The sequence below is a fragment of the Amphiura filiformis genome, chromosome 2 (assembly GCF_039555335.1).
Source record: "Amphiura filiformis chromosome 2, Afil_fr2py, whole genome shotgun sequence".
Taxonomy (NCBI): domain Eukaryota; kingdom Metazoa; phylum Echinodermata; class Ophiuroidea; order Amphilepidida; family Amphiuridae; genus Amphiura; species Amphiura filiformis.
Window position 1 is genome coordinate 23,498,336 of NC_092629.1, and position 22,992 is coordinate 23,521,327.

Genomic DNA, 22,992 nt, shown 5'->3' on the forward strand with positions numbered 1-22,992 from the left:
TTTTTTGGAAGCTTGACGACATGAACAGGCTCTCGAAAAAACGGTGTCTCAATCTTCCTCAATGGTCCATTAAATCTATTGACAAAAGCGGGTGCGTGATGTGTGATTCACAATTTCGTGATTCTACCTACACATATCCGTACTTATCACACATACACCAATGTACACCCCTCACCCTAACCTATTACGTAATGATGCACCCTATTGATCTCGAGTCCTGCTACTTGAAGTAACTGGAAGGTTAGAAAACATCAAGTACAAACTTAATCTCAATTGCTAAATAACTGATTAAACTTTGATTGCAATTCTTATCTATTTTTGTCACACATGGGATATTTCATTTACACTGTTTCATCAGCAGTTTCTCTATTTTGACTATTACCTGTAAATTATATTGAAGCTTCATGAACAAACTATGTAAATACGCACCACATTATCTTTCAAGTTGCATTAATTATGACAGCAAATAAGAGTCATGTGCTATGGATGCATGAGGATAGGTCTAATTACGAAAAAAAGTAGCTATAGGCATAGACCTATACAAACAGTTGATTTATTTAGGCCTAGACTTCATCATAGTCTTGCAAGTATAGCAGATTGTTTACAGAAAGGAAACAATGCATTACAGCCTAAACCTAAAATATAGCCTTCGGTAATGTTTTTCGTCTATTGACAGCACAAATTGCTTTCTTGACAGCTTTAGCTTATTAATGTAAATTTTATTAACGCTTCTTAGCCATTTTTCATGCGGATTTAGTTTTTGTTCGTCTGTCTACACCTTGTGCTAGAAACGAGAACGTTGTCCTCGGTTGACCCGCCAAATCCAGTCTGAAACGTCTGCTAACCGGTAGCTATATGTGTGTGTGCACACGGCCCAAATAGAACGCACAAATCTTTTAGCCAAGTCACTCGTCACATAGATACAGCTCGTTGTCAAGGCCACTCAACCCAATGGATTCATCCCAGTCTGACAAGAAAATATAGTTGAAACATTGAAACATTTAATACATTATTATAAATACAATAAATGTATTCCCTTTTCACAGAAAAAAAAAGTTCTTCTAAACGAACTTTCCATGCAGAAACGTGCCAGGCTCTCGATTCCATCCATAAAAAATTCTAACTTGTATTCGTAGGCTTTTTTTTCAAATCTAATCATGTCTATACCTGAAACACTCCAAATACATGTAAATCTGTATGCCCTATACTTCAAAATTATGATTAATCTGGTTCTTGGTGATAACAATAGGTTGAAGCAGATTATACATGTATTTAATACCAAGATTACCGAATGTTGGCTTATACCACAAAGAAAGTGGAAAAAATGGCCTTATGAATTCGAAGAAGCTCCTAGATTGTAACGCGCGAGATATTGCGAATTTCTACGTTAAAATCCCTCTACAATGTACTACTATTCTGCCATGTCTATAACTGAGAGTGGGCAAATGTGGCGTTATGAATTCGAATTCAGATTGTAATGCGTGAGATATTGCGAGTTTCTGCGTTAAAATCTCTCTACAATGTATGCTCGAAGAAGCTACCAGATTGTGAGATATTGCGAGTTTCTACGTTAAATTCCCTCTAATGTATTCGTCCATGTCTATAACTGATTTTCGAATGATTTAAATAGAATTGAATAGATTTGTAGAAGACAGTGGGAATCTTTATTGATGACGGCCTGCATGCTTACAAACTACCTTAATGCTCTTAATATTGTACCATTTATTATTTATTATTTATAAGGTATTTACAATTTTGTATTTAGAATTTGGTAAAAATATTGTGGTTCTATCCTGAAGCACCAGGCTAAATAATAATATGCTTCTAAACAAGTCAACCGTTTGTACACACGTTCATTACTTTTGAGCCAAGTCCCATAGTTGTAACAACAAATTAAGATTAAACCAAGATTTCTTTCCCATGTTTATTAAGCCATATTAACTAGGCCGCCATTGCTAATTTATTGTAATGATTACTAATTGGTAGGAATTGATTGGACAATGTCAAGGTTACACCAGAGGATATTTGGCTAATCTTATCATCGCACATACCACGAATACCCACCTATCAACTAAGGTGCTTCATAGATATTCCTAAAGTGTCAATTGATCTGCCCTTGATCTATTGGACTTGAATGATAGCTTGGGTCACGGAGGGATGGACACTGTGAGGCTATTCAAATTGTCGTATTTCCATGGCATAGTTCATTGGCCTCCATTTAACAGCCATTGGTCAAAATGTGACCTGATAGTTATGAGTATGAGTTTTTGTATCCAAGATATTCAAAGGTCATTCTATGAATGGGTCAGGATGTTGGGGTTAAATAACTGTGCCATGAGAGATTGTCATGTTTGGGTGATACCTTAAGTTCAGGTTGCCATGGTTATTATAATATTTTAGCCTAGCATATTCTAGAATACCATAGTTTAATTTTAAGTTGAGTTAAAAGGACATTATTCATATTTACCCACTTTAACTTAGGCTACTACTTTGTGTCCTAAGTATTACTACCATAAATTGTTTTTGAAACACGTTATTTGTTCATTTGTAATTTGGTTTTGTATGCTTGAGACTCCAAACTATTCTAGAATACTTTGAATTTGAGTTTGGTAAAAAGTGCATTATCTTTACACACCAAACTGCATGTACTATGTTGTGTCCCAAGATTACTATTGTGTTGTCATGCCGGTTTGAGCTTCCAAACTATTTGGGTATAATATGAATATCATACTGAACGGCACTATAATTTCTGTTCCATGACTAAATTTTGTTTCTGAAATATGTATCGTTTGTAATTTGTAATTAACTGTTTGAGTTTCCAAACTACTTTAGAATACTCTGAATTTAGGTTGGGTAACAGGACATCATCCTTAAACACGTAACTGGATGTACTAGTTTCTGTCAGAGTTGCACTCATTATGTTCCGAAACATGCAATTACATCGTGTTATAGTACTCGTATTTGTGTTTGTTTTTAAGCATATGAATGATGGCAGTTATGACCCGATAAAAACTGCATATTAGTAATAGTTTCCGTAATGTTTCAATACTTATACATAGAGAGTGGTCGTAACAAATATGGCAGTGAGGGGATATAGAGCTTGCGATTTCCAAGCAAACATTTCAAACGTCCGTGCATCTATTCAAAATCACTCTCACATTAGAGAATGAATTTGGAGAAAACCTTCTGATAATTACAAACACTTGCTGAGCAGCAAGACCTTCCCTCTAAGCTTTTAATCCGATAAGCTGATTATCTATTTGTTTTCATGAATTGGAAGACATTCTTTGATGTATTACTGAGCTCAATCATCTGAAATTACGGGAGCGTGAGCCACTCAGGCTGGTGGCTCAGCATAGTATTTTATTAACAGAAGGTTTTCTCCAACTTCGTTTCCTAATGCGTGACGGGATTTTGAATAGACGCACGAGCGTTTGAAATGTACGTTTAGAAATCGCAAGCTCTCTAATAATAAATTTTACCATGTTATTCGTAATGCGGACGTTAACTAGATATGCATTTATTATACATGGTTATCATGTTTTTGATACAGTATGTTTAATTGCAGATGCTGTGAATGACGACGAAGACGCTTTTCCACTCCCTGGAAGACATCGGAGCAATTACGTAATCACGTCACGTTTTAAAATGATATCGTATAATCATATCCTGCAAAAGAAATTAATATAATAATGCGCAGTGAACACATCTGCAGAAATCATTGGTACTTTATTCAGGTTGAAAATATTGGTGATATTTAATGGAACAATAAACACTTATAACAATAATAAGCATGTCACTGCAAAATTGCAGATTTCTTTACTTGCCTCAAGTTATTATCATGATTATCATGATCATGTAAAGGGTATAATTGTGGTTATATTTGACTTTTGAAGGAAAGATTTTACGAATATTGTCCACATATTTGTTCAGTCTATCATGTCCAGATGAACCTTGTTACCATTTTCTATTTGAGAATGTTACACAGTGTATCAAAAATGACAAGGGAAATCGGGAATATCACTTTTTGTTTTGATCTATGTCTTCCTCTGCTTTCCTTGCGTTATACTTCATTCATTAATCTACTCCTAAATTAACCCACAAGCGAACTGCCTCACTTGCTTGCTTTGCTATAAAACCATTACATTTGACCGGGTTATGACCATGTAGCCATTGGTTTGAGACTCAATGACGAAACTATCCAAATCAGTACTCCAGCTCAGTCGTGTTAACACTTGGTATAAAGATCATAATCCAGTAGTGACATCATTGCTCATATCGTTTCTTCTTCAATGATTTCCTCATTTGTAAAATCTGAAAATTTTCAATGGATTATATAAACTGTCAAAGGACCATTAATTTAATACCTAATATTGAGGGTTAGATAAGCTAGCCTTCTTCCAGATTGTGTCTACGTTTATCATATTTTTTTCGTGATTCCATCACCCATAAAACCATATCCCATACCGTGGAAGGTGCAGATTGATGTAGCAACTACTGTAGAAAGAACCAATCACAACAAAGCTACGATCATTACGGTTTTGCCTCCGTGTGCCCACAATCACCCCATTAGCTGAAGCATCTATATGATATGCAGTCCAACTTGAACAATGACCTTATTTTGACATGGTAATACTTAAAGATATAAAAAATATTTTTATGCAAATTTGAATGACATGTGAATATGTTGTTACCATGACACTCCAAACTTTGGAGTTTGATGGGTTACGTTGGAAACACAGTTGAACCTAAATGGGTTGATGGAAGTTTTTGTGAATAGACTATAGAGCATACCGACCTATTGCTCACCTGGTATGGGCGACTGGCAAATGAGCCACTCTTATAACACACATGATCCAAACGAATAGGATATTCCACTGGCAACACTTGTAAAAAGTTACATGCTCTTTCGAGTAGCGTTCATTACAGGTCATAGCTATACACGGTACGTGGAATCAGTGAGCCATCATTAGCCAGTACCGTCCCAACACATGACTTACTACGAAGAAGTAACTCAAGTTGTTAACCACGCTAGTACTTAGTTACCAACGTGCATACTAAAACACCAGAAAACTTCACTTCATCACCATATCGGCTACCAATGCAATTTTGTCAAATTTGCTTACCAGTGATTCGAATCTAGGCCTGAAAAGTTCACTGATTGCCAGTCTTGGTCTTTTAAGTTTTCGTCGCTATTTTCGACTACTTTCTGCTCCTTTTCTGCCTTTTTGGTCATAGTACGCACGGACGACACCGTCTGGTGGCACCATTATCAACCTGCGCTTTTCCTACAAGGGAAAAACCTGACTGGAATACTTAAAATGGGTAAGTTTATCGATAAGCTGTTCTTGTTTAAAACTTTTTAAGCGTCAGACGGGGCAGGTAATATGGATGCTATGCACAGTAAAAAGGGATGACGACCGTCGTGCGTGATCAGCATCAAAATATTGCCTTTTGGACGAGTTCAACTCGGCCAAACTAACCCGCCAATTGAATTGTCCCGTCGCAAACCCTAACCATACACGCAACGGTCGGACAATCCCATTAGCTTCTGTATAACTTAACACCAATTTTTTTACCGGGTAGAATTGAAATAAAATGACCTCCATCTGATGGTCAATGAAAAAAGCATTTTTTGTCTTGTCCGTGGAACAACGTTAAGAGCAGGATCCCCGCATTTTGAAGTGTCGCATGTGTGTGCATTTGGTGGGCACTACTCAAGTAGGTATGCTCTCCTTTCTTGCAGAGGCGCAGTCTTATCCAAGCGCAGTGTTCTTCATTGTAAATTTAGATATACTATGTACACAAATAATTGTCAGCCTGCACAAACATTATATAGGCAGGTTTACATCTTAACTTCATCTAAGACAAGCGTTAGAGCTACAAAGCGTGTGTTTGCTATTCAAACGCCAAACAAAAATCATCCCTCTTCAAAAAGTACAAAAATCGATCCTCCCTATATGAGCGGATTTTTACCCGATTTTTTCACCAAGTACAAATATTATTTTACCGTGTTCATTTACGCACGAGCTTCAAATAGCGATCAATAATTAATTTTAAAGCTATTTTCAAGTTGTTTTTGATGGCATATTATATGTATAAAATGCTAGAAGGCGGAATTTTTAGCCCGGTTTTATTATGTTGCTGCATACGGATGCGGGCTTTACTGAATGCGTAAGCCCGAGGCCTGTGCAGCACCGGAACAGCTCTGAAGTGCTTTAGACCAACTATTTGCATATGGACTTTACTCTGATGCACAATAATGCCGTATCATCATCAAAGTCAATCTTTCTGTGTTTAAAATGCTTATACATGTTGAAATTGCAGCTTCTATTTGTAATAGATACATAATTGTACTACTAAGAGATAAACACATTCTAAAGTTAACATGGCCTGTTACGGGTGTTAATTATTTCGCACTGTAATTATCTTTCAATTGAATAGTATTCCTTATGAACAGAACACAAAGTGTTTAAAGATACATTGAAATGTAAATGCATTTGTACATTTGTATTTGTATATTTATACAATTATACCAAAGTATTCACGTCAGTAAAACAATACAACACATGTTTAATGTATCGTAAGATGTAGAATGGATTATAATGCATTTATATAATTGGTATTGCAAATAACCTTATGTATTCTCTTAAAACAGAGCTACACTATTATAACGGTAACGTAAACAGTAATACTTTAATAAAAGTAATTATTTTGAACTTACAAAATAACTGAAGAGATAAAGAAAGAAAGGAAGCCAGGAAGCGTGAGAGACTTTATGTTTAAAAAAGTAAAAAAAATATTAGTATTATACTCGTAATTAATTATCATTCTCATAATCATTATATATACAATTATCTAAGTAGATTTTCAGTGTACAATAATTATTTTAGATAACTATGCATGAATTATAACTGTTGAATGTTGTTTTAAATAATGAGTAGTTGAAGAATATTAATCATAATAGTACACGCATTATGCATACGATTGTCGGAATGCCTTAACAATTTTATACATGTTATTTCTAAAAGAGTATAAACATAACAATACAAAAAGATGCACTTTCAAAACTGAAAATTTGTTGTGTCATTTTTCTACATTATTCAACTATCAAACCAGATGATCTCGATATTCCTTCATCATTGTCTTAATGTTAATGTAACAATCGTGTGAATGAAGGAGAATCGAGCAAGGTGTAACTTTTACTTCAAAATTTCAAGTCATATCAAGTCAAATGTTTTCTTTGAGATAATACGGGTTTGCTAAAAAGACAAAACGTATAATAATGTATTCAACTGTCATTTGGAATGATTTTAAAAGGGTATTTACATTTGAGCTAAAACTAGATCTTTTTGTCAAGATATTTTCCTTTTTTTGAAGATCAAAACATCGTAGGAATCTAGATATTTATCTCATTTTTGCAGGATAGATTTCAATGAATGATGTATGAAACGAAAACAATTTAAGATTTGAAAATGTATCTGTATTGTTACATGGTTTAATACTTGAAGTATAATTCTTACGTTTTCATACCTCTAAACGTTATGCAGAATGACTTTTGTCACAGAAAATATAAGAGCTCGAAATTGGGAATGATGTTTCTATGAACAAGACAGGTATCGACTGACTTCTACTACTACTACTTCCACAGCAACCAACATGACCAAGGATTCGTACTGTGGGTACTTTAAGGCATCAACCAAACATAACTAAATAACCGATATGGTCGAAGAATTTATCAGCTATCAAATACTTTTTGAATTTTGACAATTGACCTCTCCGTTTTTGAAATAAAAGAAGTTAAGAAATTATCTCATTTTCAATCCGTTCCACGGAGTCAAATATCTATCAATGACAATAGACGCTTCACGCGCTGATGATGCGCAGTGATTAGCACTCCAAAATACAGATCATCGATTGATTTGAATCCGTGGAAAGTTTTGAAAATGAGGGAGTTTCGTAAAGTTCATATTTTCAGGAACGGTGTGGTCAATTGTCAAAATTCAAAAAGCATATCATAGCTGCTTTTTTCCTCAACCACGTCAGTTGTTTAGTTATGTTTAGTTGTGGCGTTAAAATACCCAAACAATTAAGTTCCCGATGATACAGTTCTTTCAGGGACACCTTGGATATAAAATCGTTTGCTTTTGTAATACAATGTTTACAAGCCAAACATTAATGTTTATAATTTCTTTGACACCACTGATCAATTCATAAACACTATCCATAAAGTAGAATGTTTAGTAATTAAGTGAAAGTAAGAACGTGTTTAGGAAAGTGTTTGTAACAAAGGATTACCAGAATAATTGTAAAATAACTATCTTAAAAATGCATTGTTTGTAAGTCTGCACATCAATGTTTGTATTAAGGGTATCTGAGCTCACTCAAAAATAATTAGATTGCGCAAATTTAGATCAGACTTACTAAGTACTATAAGAATGCCGTACTTGCAATGAAATCAGTTCTTCGAGAAAGTAAGAACATATTTAGGAAAGCGTTTGTCACAAAGGATTAGCAGAATAATTATAAGTAAAATACATGAATGCATTGTTACTCTGCACATAAATATCTGAGCTCAAACCAAAACACTTATTTTACCTCTATTAGCAATTACATTATGCAAATTAATATCAGACTTAATAAGTACTAGTACCAACGATTATGTCGAAAAATGATCAGTTCTTTGACATGTTCATCCAGTATACCATACATTAAGTTAATAATGGCTGATGTTCTCCAATCTTTGCTAAAACCAGGTCACCATTGCCCTGTTACAAGTAGCAGCAGCACACTCAGCACATACTAATTGAAATTATCTCAAGTTTAAATGATATTATAATACTCATTTTTTCGCCTATCAATATCTTTTGTTGTTTGACATTATAAATCTGTGTGTTTGGCGCTGATATGGCATGTATGGAGGAGTCAAGCTCGTGCATAATTTGTACCCGTCGACCACCATACGTAAACCTACCTCTTAGATTCACTCTCAATCAAAGCCTTTGTTGTATAGGGTCATTAGCGGACATTGGTACGCACTATGCACCAAAATACTCTCACCTCTAATGACACATTTCTTTAACCTCCATTTAACAAACGTCGCAGCAAATTTGACCTTAAGTTGTGTAGTATGATATTTTGTACCCAGAATTTTAAAAGGTCATTCTTTGCGTGTACAAAACATAATAGGTTAAAGAACTGTGTCCTGATGTATGAGCCTGTTCAGAGATCCTACTGACGATGGGTCTAAGTTTACCCGCCCTATCACCTTCCTATATTCACGCCTAGCCTATGTACAGTAACCTTTCATCAATAATGGTAAACCCTTCATCAAAATATGCTGAGGCATTGCCATTTGACCAAGTTAATGAGGTCGCTTATTGCTTATAAATAGTTACCAATAATTCATCAAATTATCAACTTATCTCTGAAAATAATGATTACGACAATAGAGTCGATTTTTATCAAAAATTAATGCAAAAATAACACTCAAAGCTCCCATTTTTGTGGCATGTTCTTTTACTGTTACACGATTGACTTAGCAAAGTCATTTTAGCGTATAAAGTGTTAGCACATATTGTGGCGAGCATAACGACTAGGACATCAAGAGGGGATGGGATATTTTATCCCCATTTGTGCTATATGAAGAGGGCCGTGTCAGACGCTCAAGTATAACTCTAACACGTCGCGCTAATTGAACACACTATCAACACAATCCAACACTCATGGTGGTGCTTCTATGATTACACTGAAGGAGCTACAGCTAAAGAGTACAAGAGCTAGATTAAGAAAAAAGAGCCGGAGATACTATATATCTGTAATATGTTCATCTTTTAGACGCAGTTCGGTAAACCTTAATCTATTTGGACTTTGTAATGACCTGTGAATACACCACAACTTGAGGTTAAAATTTGAATCAAGATAAAAAAAACCACCCAAAAACAAAACAAACAAAAAAAACAAAAAACAAAAAAACAGGGGGCGAGATTATTGACCTATTATCATAATACAATCGTGTGCGAAAATCGTTGGGATAGTTGATGTTTTGAAGACCAAATTCCTGTGAATTGAACATGAGGCTGAAAATGCATGATACGTTTTCATAGCTCATGTTAATATAATCCGCCTCCCCCTGGAAACAATGTTGGATCGCTCAACCACTTTTTACCTTGCCTATTTTTCAGCAATCAACATAATTGAATAAGGGAGCGCAGATGCGTAAAATAAACAAAGTGTCCCAAGCTTTTTGCGCAAAATTGTAGGATATACCATTTTCACTAAGAGATATTGTTTACCATGTTTACTAATGGCTATGTAATTATGTAACCACATTTAACAACTTCCTATGATATAACGCAGCCTCAGAGAATAACATATTTCACGCATAATGAACATTATTTTAAAACATTATAGGGTCAGTCCATGTCAAAACAGACTGAGTGTACACCCACCCTCTTGGATTATGCTCTCCTTTGGCTCAGGGGTACCTTTCATGGACCCCTAGGTGAGGTCACAAGAAAAAATTCAAATTCAATTTCGTTTCCGAATGGCGGGCCATCTAAGTTTGGCGACCTTGACCAAAATTGGGAATTTAAGGTGTCCAAATGACAAAGCGCTCTCTTTGAGAGGCATTTTCTTCTTAATTAAATCAGTTGTGACCCTCTTTTTGAATGTGGTCACTCACTGGCTGTGTCTGAAATGCCTAATGCCAAAAAAGATTGATTTCGGAATTTCGTTGGGATTTCAGAGGGGGTCAAAATCAGCACTTCATACCGTTCAATCAAATTATCTTTGATTTTGAAGGACCCATGATAATGCCACAGTGCACTTATAGGTCCTAATTATGTTCAGAATGGATTAACCATGTGCCAATGTCTATGAGCAATTCAAAAAAAGAAATTTCTAGACCCCCTACAGAATTTTAGGCCCCCTAAAGTGGTTCAGCCACAAATGGCGCTTAAAATCGGCAAATTTTAACACCTAATAACTTTAGGTGTACACCAGATATGAATTTCTAGTCTTTTGCATCTGAAAGAATGTAGTATTATGTTACTAGGAACATAAGATTTGTTTTGTATTTTTTGTGTTTTGATCTTTTCAAAAAGGTCGTTGACCTATGCACATTTTTCGTCATAGCGCCCTCCTGAAAGGTCTGACACATAACAAACTATACATTTTTGGAATCCTCATGACCATACGAGTAATTTGATATATTACTTGACATAATTGGGATCATTCTGAAAATTTGACCCCCATAACCTGTACTTTGCATGTGCATCGTTGCCAGGAAGTGCATTTTGACCCCTTAAAAATCCATACAGAGGATTAGAAAGTAGTTTTTTCTTATTACTTGACTCAAGAGCAACTTGAAATATCAGGATAAATAATACAAATGGCTATAAAGTGATCAAAAATATAAAAAATATCATACTAAAATTGGCATTTTGTACCGTATCCTGTATGCATGGTATGTTAGGCAAAAATGACTATTTTTGAAAGCGTCAAATTAATACTAAAACACAAAAAATACAAAACAAATCTTATGTTCCTAGTAACATTAAACTACATTCTTTCAGATGCAAAAGACTAGAAATTCATATCTGGTGTACACCTAAAGTTATTAGGGGTTAAAATTTGCCGTCTTTAAGTGCCATTTGTGGCTGAACCACTTTAGGGGTGGCCTAAAATTCTGTAGGGGTCTAGAAATTTCTCTTTTTTTTGAATTGCTCATAGACATTGGCATATGGTTAATCCATTCTGAACATAATTAGGACCTATAAGTGCACTGTGACATTATCATGGGTCCTTCAAAATCAAGATAATTTGATTGAACAGTACGAAGTGCTGATTTTGACCCCCTCTGAAATCCCAACGAAATTCCGAAATCTATCTTTTTTGGCATTAGGTATTTTAGACACAGCCAGTGAGTGACCACATTCAAAAAGAGGATCACAACTGATTCAATTAAGAAGAAAGTGCCCCTCAAAGAGAGCACTTTGTCATTTGGACCCCTTAAATTCACAATTTTGGTCGAGGTCGCCAAACTTTGATTGCCCGCCATTCGCAAACGAAATGGAATTTGAATTTTTTTCTTGTGACCTCACCTAGGGATCCATGAAAGGTACCCCTGAGCCAAAGGAGAGCAAAATCCAAGAGGGTGGGTGTACACTCAATCTGTTTCGACATGGACTGACCCTATAACATTTATTTGTATCTGTATATTGTCTGTATGTGGTAAATCTGTCACAGAAGAAGTTTAAGTACAATGTACAATAACATGTATAACGAAAAGAGAGCATTACCGAGAGAGGAGAAGCAACGTCAGTGGTCAACGAATAAGACCTTCTTTCTTTATACTTTTCCCAATTATGCATCAAACCCCTACAAGCAATTTCAGAACAGCATCAGCCAATCTTGACGGCTTATAAGTCAAATTGTTTGCGCGTTTGAAGATATTTTCCTCCAGAGGTATGACGGGAAATTTGCCCTTTCCGTTTTATGTCAAATTCAATTTCAAATGATGCAATAATTACTGCAACTTGGTATTGTATAAAAAGCACGGTAGTTCAAAACTTACACTGAAAAACCTTACACTTTATTGGTATTATATATTAACGGTTATCATGGTTATTGTCTTTACTTAAAAGTTACTAATCTTGTTCCAAGGCTGTTTTACTTTATTTCGAATTTTTCAAACATTATGATATGAACTGCGATCCTTATTTGCATATTTTGAAAGCAAATTTTAAATGTTTTGAATGCAAATTTTAAATGAGCCTTATTTGCATATTTTGAAAGCAAATTTTAAATGGCATATAATATACATATATTTTAACGTAGAATTGTCATGCACATTGAAAGAACTCACCGTTCCAACGGTCTGTTAAATGCATGAACAATATCTTCCTGGTCAGAAAGTGAAGATTCCTCCGCGCATAGCATCTCAGGGGGCCCCACCCTTACGATACATACATCACGATTTCTATTGTTTAAACTTTTCATCTCTCATTTCCGACATCACAACAAGTTCAAACGTCTCTAAATGTGTACTAGTATTTCCCGCTATGGAGCAAACGATAACTGTTCCGTGAATATTGTCCGTGCCTTGAAAAGCTAAGTGTTAGGAGCATGATTTTGACTCATAAAGTTTCTAATTATTTCATGAAATTTGGCGATTAACCCTAAGACTTAAAATTTTGTGCCAAAAAAATGTAACATTCAAAATAAATATGTACTCATATTTATATTTTTCTGAATTCCATCACATTAAAAGCAAATGCAAATATTTCTTTATTAGCCAAAATAAAAGTTCACTTCTATTTAATACATTTATAACTCATCATATTCACAAAATCACACAACCTTATCATAAGTCCCATGTGTACTTCATCATTCAAACCTTGATTAAAACAGATAACACGACTCCGTCTCAGCGTCATGACAGTACCAAAAACTGCTCAGAAAATACCCTTATCTTAACCATTTCAACTGATCACATCCCCCTTATATTCTTGGCTGTAACCCCTTAAACGCCCTGCAGGTATATGGCGGTCCATCAGCCCGATGACGGCTATCAATTAACCGGCAATTTTATTAGCAGGGTGTTTGCGGGATAAAAACTAACTCTGACAGAGGGAGGATATGTTCATTTCGGATAACACATCCCCCTTTTCCTCAATTTTCATAAAACCGGAATCGCTCTACGCTGAGACGTCTATATTAATTTCCCTCCGTAGTCTAAGTACATTCATAATCAGGTAGACAACAAACCCGAGTGTGGCAGATGAGGGCATACTAAAGTATTTGTGAAAACTGAAACATTTAGATGAAATATTCGAGAATTTCATATTCCAATCAAATTGCACATAATGCATGCACGAATAAATTAATGAATCAATAAACAAACAAAAAAGAAATTCATCAATCAATCTTTAAAAGTTAAATTAATTAATTAACACTACAAAATAAAAGGGATAAACAAATTAATTTTCTGTTTTTAATTCAACTAGTCAAACCAATTTCTTACCTATTCTCCAAAAAAGTACACACGCATGATAAAGAGCATGTCACTTTAATCAACATGCTCTAATATCAATTTTGGAATAAATTATAGGATTATAATTGTTTCTTAGCTCAAGTACTTTGACTTAAAAACATTATTTCATGTGTTTATACTGATGAATGTTTTTTCTCTAAATTTCTAAAATCCTTCGAATTAAGCGCACGCTCTTGGTGATTTTTGACTGACTTACCCGGCTGACTTACTAAATCAACAAATGCATTGAACCCCCCCCTTTAAATGCCACAAGATAATTAATAAAATCAATTACACCAATAAATATTGACAGTTCAAACCGTAATCATAATAATTATTCAACAACGTGCATGACGACTACATTGTATTTCCATGTACAGTAGTCAATTGACCACGTCAAAGACCACGCCCCAATGTTCATAGCGCATATTGATCACAAAGACCCAGTATTTATAAATAAATAAATAAATAAATAAATAAATAAATAAATAAATAAATAAATAAATAAATAAATAAATAAATAAATGCACTTAATGTCTGTGGAATTAAACAAAATCACTTACAAAGGAACAAACAACTAAGGCATAAGCATAAGTTAAGACACAATTAACAAATTAATGTAAAAATTGTTATATATTTAATATATTTGATATATTTAATTTGATATATATATTTAATATAAAGCCTTAACATTTAATATCTAGACGTTTTTGAAATCATCAATTCGAAGGGAGTTTTAAATAATAAGACCGTTTGAAATGTTATAAGTAAATTGGCTGCTACCAAAAGTCCCCTATTTCAAAACAAATAAGAATAAAATAGTGTGATATTGTTTTGAGTCAAAAGTCTTCTAATTTATGTTTAATACGTTTCTCTGATCAAACCTTGTACAAATTAAGAGCACAGCCACATAGTATACCAAAATGTCAAATTTCTAAAATTCTCCTAATTAAGTGCACGCTCTTACTGACTTACCCGGCTGACTTACTAAACAAATGTATTGAAACCCCCCTTTAAAGGCCACCTGATAATTAACAAAATCAATTAGACCACTAAATATTGACAGTTCAAACATAATCATAATAATTATTCAACAACGTGCATGACGGCAACATTGTATTTGCATGTACAGTAGTCAATTGAGCACGCCAAAGACCACGCCCCAATGTTCATAGCACATATTGATCACAAAGACCCAGTATTTATATATTTAATTGAATTTGCTCAATCAATTAGCAATAAGCTTGTTCTCAAACACTGCTTAGCCAAGTCTTTACCTTGAGGCTACTGTGTATTATGTGTTTAAACCCAAGTGATTGTAATAGATTTTGAATTCAAGTGTTGTTAAACCAAATAGAGCCACCGGCATCGTCGCCGTCATTGTACAACGCATTTGCTCCATTGGAGCATTTAGGTGTTGATGAAGTCAAAGCCATTGATTTTCAAAATATTTAGTTTAAGCTTTTATAAAAAGTAGAGCATCTAGGTTTGCAATATGTAAATATTATCTTTGTAGAAGATTTGTTGAGCTGAAGAGATAAATGCACTTACATTTACTTAAAATACACTTAAAATTACAATTACATTACACTTAATTTTTAAAACACGGAACATCTAAAAATAGGAATCTTGGGGACCTAAATCATGCTAAGCCAATAATAGATAAGAGTGGTATCATTTGAAAGGAATTACATGTAATGTCCATCCAGCAGTATTATTCCGAATAATATTCAAGTTAAATAAATATTTATAGTATTATGTAAATGAGAGGGATTTCCGTGCGGAAACATGCTTGTGTCCTGATGGGACCAGGAATCAAACACAATGCTCAAACCAGGCTTTAAAAAGCCTAATACGCATTCTGGCTTATACCAGTGTGGGAAAAAATAGAAATACAGATTTGAAGTGTATCACACCTCTTCCGATTGTTAAACGTACATTAATCATTGCAAAGACAGGACATATATCTTCATGTACGATTGTTGACTTATTATACCCGCATTAGCGATTGGTCATGGCGATTTAACTGCCCATGCATTTTTCATGATGATGGCAGTTTAAAAAGATGATCTGAAAAGGAAAAAAAAATCTTGCGCGCTGTCTCCCTCATCCCACTTGTTGTTATCCCCTAGTATTCTGACACTTAAACATAACTTTAACATCGTTTTCATTTTGGGTCGACTTTCTAACACTTTGAGTGTTAATGTTTGTCAAAAACGGTATCACTATCGCTAATTTCCATCGAATAAGGCTCATTTACACCCATTCAATCTGCGTGTACTTGATTCTTCCCTTGATTTTCAAAGAGCTAACGGTTTAGATTTCTGTCCTATGAAAGCCCCAAATCAATGCGACAATTTTGAATAGCCTATAGTATATTGGAGCTAAATCGGAAATGTAATTCACGTTGTTCAAACACACCGCGAGCTGTCACTCTTTTAATGGCGCTCTCGATTGCCAGTCCCGCAGCAAAAGCGAGTTGATGTGCTTCGCGACGCCAGTCGGTAAGGTAAACCCTGGACAAGCGAGCGTATAGTCTTATTCTCTCTCACCAATGCTCTCTTTTCACGTTTCTAACAATATTAACTCAAAAGTGATGGCTTTTTACGGTATGTTCCCTACAGAGCAAACATTTGGAGAAGTGAACCAACTTGGTGGTGTGTTCGTCAATGGGAGACCGTTACCTAACGCAATCCGTCTACGAATCGTTGAATTAGCACAACTAGGGATTCGTCCCTGCGATATCAGCCGACAGTTGCGGGTGTCACATGGTTGCGTCAGCAAGATCTTAGCCCGTTATAACGAGACTGGATCCATTCTTCCAGGTGCCATTGGTGGAAGTAAACCAAGAGTCACTACCCCAAATGTGGTGAAGAAGATTCGTGATTACAAGCAGCGTGATCCAGGTATCTTCGCTTGGGAGATTCGTGATAAACTTTTGGCCGAAGGTGTCTGTGATAAATACAATGTGCCATCCGTTAGCTCCATCAGTCGGATTCTTCGCAACAAAATTGGAGGATCGACTTTGTCACATTTGCAGCATCCGTACGATCCTACCAAGGACTCACGACACATGTATAGCCCAATGTACGCGTACCCGTGTCCACCTACCGCAACTACAAAATCTGTCTCACAATGCGGCCCGATGAGGCACTGGCCTTCCTCTCATAGTGTCACAGACATCCTCGGGTTCCATCGTCACGCTATGGGCATGGGGATGACACCACAAGACCACAGTGCAGGTGAGTCCATACCGAAGACAAAATACAATGTCAAAGTATCAGAGATAGAGAGAATTCTTTACCAAATGCGAATTTAAAAAAATGAATATTTTGCCGTCATGTGTTTGATTAAGATAATTCAGATAATGCTGCACTCTGCTTACTTTCAATTCCATGTCATTTTTTCAAACACTACTGAAAAATAAAGCAAGAGACAAAAAAGCGGCTAATTGTTTTGCAAAATGAAAAAAGCATAAACAAGTTAATTTTCTGTTTTTATTTCAACTATGCAAACCAATTTCTTAGCTATTCTCCAAAAAAGTACATACGCATGACAGAGAGCGTTAATCAACATGCTCGACCTAATATCAATTTTGGAATAAATTATGGGATTATAATTATTTCTAAGCTCAAGCACTTTGACTAAAAACATTATTTCATTATGTTTATACTGATGTTTGTTATGTTCATAATTTTTCCACACATGCATGCTCAAGTACATTTTTCTTCCAATTCTTTCCCAAGTTCAAGTATTGCAGCATAAATTGGAGGAGACATCGTGATGCTCTGCACTATCAACAATTCGTCTTTGACCCCTATCATTATAGCATCTATACTTTTACAATCCCATAGAGTAAATACAAAATACTTGAGAATCGTAGAAATAACAATATTATTATCATTGAACTCATCGGAGAATAAATCTTTATAAGTGACATTTCTCCCCAATTGCGGCTAATGTCCAACGAATTATCATCGGCTTCTTTCAGCAGTCACTGTGGAGCAATTTACGGGTCATGGCTGGATGTGGCGTTTTCTTTGAGCGTTTTACCGGTATATGCAAACCGCTGAAGAAACCAATGTTTACATCAATTACTATTATTAGTCTTGGGCATACTTTGTGCAATTAAGGCGAGTTAACTTTAATGCTATAGGTAGATAGATACGTAGATAATATACTAAGGGAGCCACTGTATTTGCGGCAATACACAGAGTACCACAATATTGTGCAAAGTCATGAAAAAACACCCTTATTAACCATTTATAGCTCAATCAAAATACTCAACCGACCCCGGTCTTTGCCCTCGAAGTGACCAAGCGGACGACCACCTATTTTGGAGCTGTTCATAGGCCAAAATTACTTCCTATAAACACTTGTATATACCTATTTCGTACGTATACCTGCTAGACCTGTCTTTCAAGTGCTATTGAATAGTGTCCCATAGAGTTGCAACATTAAGGAAATCAGCATATCCGTCACGGTTCTTCTTATATCACTGGTATATTAAGTTCTAATTATGAGGACAATGTCCTGATATTTCAAGGTCTGGTATGAGAGTAATTAAAATAATTATAGGTTGTTGCAAATCTGTATCTATGTAGGTTAATATGTTAATGGAATTGGCAAGTTTCCTTTTTTGGGGATGGAAATCGCCGAGAGAAGTTATACCCGTGCGTACTAACAGGTTAATTTCTTAGATCCATTACTACTGCATGTACAAGCTTTATCAAAAAGATTAGTACCCATCAATTTTGATATATATTGGAAAGCATGCCTCAGCCAAATGCAACACTGGGTAATCTTTAATGTCCAGAATGTATAGTTTATGACTTGTTATACAGTTAATCTACAAATTATTTGGATTCCATCCTGAATTTTGGTTTGATGTGTTTTGTATCAATGAAAATTGATGTGTACCAATCTTTTTGATACAGCTTGTACTCATGATTATATAAATGAAAGTTAATCAAGACGTGTCTTATAGCAGGTATGCTCTAAGGTTGTAGAACCTAGAGGCGGCTGTATGTAGAACCTTAATAAGTGTTTCTTCTACAAAGAACCTTTTGGGTTATTTTAGTTTTCAAGAACCATTTCTCTTGCAGATTCATACACATTTTACAGGACAGCATGAAATGTATTATTCCATTCCATTCTATTCTATTTTATTCTATTCTATTCTACTCTGCTCTATATTCTTTTCTACTCTGCTCTATTCTATTCTATTCTATTCTACTCTGCTCTATTCTATTCTATTCTATTCTATTCTACTCTCTTATTTTCTATTCTATTCTATTCTATTCTATTCTATTCTAGTATAGTCTAGTTTTTTTTCAATTCTGTTCTATTTTATTCTATTCTATTCTATTCTATTATATTACATTCTGTTCTATTCTAGTCTATTCTTCTCTATTCTATTCTATTCTATTCTATTTTGTTCTTTTAATTTATTCTATTATTTTCTATTCTATTCTATTCTATTCTATTCTATTCTATTCTATTCTTCTATACATCACCAATTGTAAGTCAATCCGCTGATTGAAAATGAATGTTAAGGCTTCAGTGAATATCTCTTTGATCCGCTCATCTTAACCTTGCTATCAGAGAGTCAGGAGATAGACAAACGTTAACATACTAGTAATTGGGCTTTGTCAATGTTTTCTATTTTCATTGTCATCAATTTGATATCAGTGTGTATCAAGAAACGCTTTGGTTTGGTAGATGTACATTTATCGTCAAAAAATTGTAAGAATTTTATTTAAAATGTTGCACACATTTCAGTCTGCTGGATGTTCTTCTACTAAATAGTTTCATGATAAACAGTGATATAATGATGTCAGTGATACGATGAAATGTGCCCAAACCTCTAATTACCCTGATTACTAGTATTTTAACATTTGGCTATCCGCTGATTCTTTAAGAGCGCAGTTAAGACGAGTGGATCAAAAAGATATCCACTAAAGCCTTAACAATAATTCGCAATCAGCGGCTCTTACATGAGATTTACAATTGATGATGAAGCTATCACGGTGATTCAAACAGAGCTTGTTTTAGCTCCATTTATTTGTGTATTCTATAAACTTAGCATGTCAAAAATAACAAATTCATTCTCAACTAAGCTTTCAGCACTCTTTGCGGTGACTATTGGGCGGAAATTATTGGTTCAAACAAATCATAATAATGTCATTGAACAATTTCTTGAGTTATGAACTTGTGGAAGTTTGAAGCGTTGAAGTTTATATAGGACACTTAGGTCATTATTATTTTATTTGAATAATCATTATGATGGATTTCAAAATAATAGTATAAATTAAATTTCAGTCTGTATATGTTTGGCACATGTGTAACCCGCTATACTTGTATACATGAAGCTTTACATGCTCTACGTGTATGCAGAGAGTATGCTCTCCAAACCGATCAGTCTCCTTTCCATTCATGACAAAAACAACCTTCCAACCCTTGACCTGCATTTCAGGGCAAAACACCGCATCATCCAGTGATACAGTACTAGCTAGATCATCTAGGTAAAGAAAATTATAAAGTCGCATCATTGAATTGAAAATCAACTCAGGATTTTCAGCAAATTTAAATAGATAAGGAGTACTAGAAATCACAATTCCCTTAGCATTGATGGTCTGTGGCTTTGTTGCTTTGTGTTATAACAGCGTATCATCATGCCGTGGTCTTTCAGGGTGTCCCTTGCGAGCGGCTACATTGCTAACCATAACATCATCCAACAGCTTGGAGTCTGGTGGGAATTATTGGAAAGATTTTAGAGACTTTTCACGTATTGAATGATTGTAATTGTTACATTATTTTTTTAGGGATTTTTATCGCGTTTATTTAGTGCATTTTTTTTGTTCCGTAGGAACGATATGCTCAGATTGATCAAAACACCCAGTACCAGTTCTCATCATATCCTGTTTGTAAAACTTGCTTGAAGTGTGAATTATATGTATGAGAAAGAGACTGTAAAGAGGTAAAATGCTGCCTCTCGTACACTAGGTTGTCAAATAGTTGCTTGGTTTAATAGTCATGAAAGTGCATGGAGGCCAGGAGATGTAGCAGAGACAATCACCTCAGTTTAGTGTGTAACAAGGCATCTCATTGGGTCCACAAGCATCTAGGCATACTACTAGTAAACTGCATACATGCACTAGAGTATTTTTGTGAATGAAGATTGAAGTAAATATTCTAAAATACTTAGTTTGTAAATCATTTAAACCATGATATATCAAAAGTGTTTCATTAACAAAAGTTATACTGATTTCAAGTCTTCCACAAAATATATCAAATTTAATTCTACTAATTCTAAGCCAGCATTCAGCATAGACAGTTCTCTCTATGGTTCTCTCTACTGGATATGCATTCAGCTAAAAAGACCTCCTCAAGTTCATAAGGTCGTTGTCCGAACTGGGCTAGGTACGTTGTCATAGCAACTTATGGATTCTACCACTTGTTTGTTACGCCAGTGCACCGGTCCCACAACATGCCATTTAACAACTGTTGTATTGCGTGTTTCTACACCCCCATGCAAGTAGTTCAGCTAAATTATATCAATGTTAATCGTTTCCATGAGTCAAGAAAGAGTAGATTTTGATTTATTTTCAATACCAGTATGCCATAGCGGAACGTTGTCCTTTTTAAGGACTCTTCTTGTTTCTTAAGTCATCATGCTCGATACAGGGTGTCCCTGAAAGAACTGTATAGTCGGAAACTTAAATTTCTGGGTATTTAAATACCCGAACAAAACATGAAGTACTAAATACATGGTTGAGAACTAAAACAACTACATGTATTGCATTCTTTTATAAATTTGACCGCTCCGCTCTAGCAATTTTCAATTCTTCAGACTCAAATATCAATCAATTTCATGATTGGTGCTTCAGATACAAATCAATGATTGAATAAATCCGTGCAAGGGTTTAAAAATGAGGTATTTTCGTAAAAATGTTTACATTTTACATTTCAAGAGTATGTTATAGTTATTTTATTCCTCAACCACACCAATTATTCAGATGGGTTTGGGCATGCATTGCAATACCCAAGGCAATAGTGAAACACCTTTCTGTATTTCAGGAAATTAGATCTTGCTATAAAGAAAATATTTCTTCAGGGAAATTTTTTACAAAAAACAAAATGTTTTTACCAAACCTTTCATGGAACATTTGTTGGAACAAATTCAAGTTCAATATTTGATCATGTTATTTATATATATCTCTTCTGTATGATATTATACCTTAGAGATCTATATCTTTGGAAATACCAGCTATACCTTCATCTTCATCCTCAGTGAGTGCTGCTACAAATGCATGAAGATAGTCGCATGGGTGAATATAAAACAAAACCTTATGATGTTATGGTTAGCATGGTTAGCAATGTACCCGCTCGCAAGGGACACCCTGAAAGACCCCGGCATGATGATACGGTGTTATAACACAAAGCAACAAAGGCACATACCATCAATGCTAAAGGAATTATGTTTCTAGTACTCTTCATCTATTTTATTTTGCTGAAAACCCTGATTTTCAACTAATAACAAAACTTATTTATAGAGCAAACCCAATGAGCCAACATAGATGCGATATATGCGCGCTTCAAACGATTCCAAAAGACACCTTTTCTGTCCTCTCAGAAACATTTTTGGTTCTCTAAAACTAAAGTCACTTAGAATTTTTTTTGTTCTTTAAATAGTTCTAAATTTTTAAGAACCTTTGAATAGGGAGGTTTCCATTGAACGTTCAAATTAAAAAGAGGCTAGTCAAATTCTAAGAACCTTTATAAAATAAAGGTTCTACCTATGTTTCTGAGAGCCAAAAAAGTTCTTCCGAGGTCTTCTAAGATAATTGTATGGCTCTAAGTGCATGATGAGTGTGCATGTTTTGTAGTGAGGCTCACATCATCATGTGCCCATCATTAGAGAAGGCAAGATGCAAAAGTGACTGTCAAATTACCCG

At 34.9% G+C, this 22,992-nt stretch overlaps 1 protein-coding gene across 2 annotated transcripts in view; it reads left to right on the plus strand.

The window, feature by feature from the left end:
- Window positions 1–4,867: 4,867 nt before the first annotated feature.
- The window catches only part of LOC140146004 (paired box protein Pax-1-like), a 79,104-nt gene continuing 60,979 nt past the window's right edge, over window positions 4,868–22,992 (plus strand). For both annotated transcript variants that reach the window (XR_011858167.1, XM_072167743.1), the window contains exons 1-2: window positions 4,868–5,325; window positions 16,660–17,277. Coding sequence is in view for 1 of the 2 variants with exons in the window: in XM_072167743.1 (XP_072023844.1) it covers window positions 5,322–5,325; window positions 16,660–17,277 (622 nt within the window). In the remaining variant the exon portion in view is untranslated. The remainder of the gene's footprint in view (window positions 5,326–16,659; window positions 17,278–22,992) is intronic.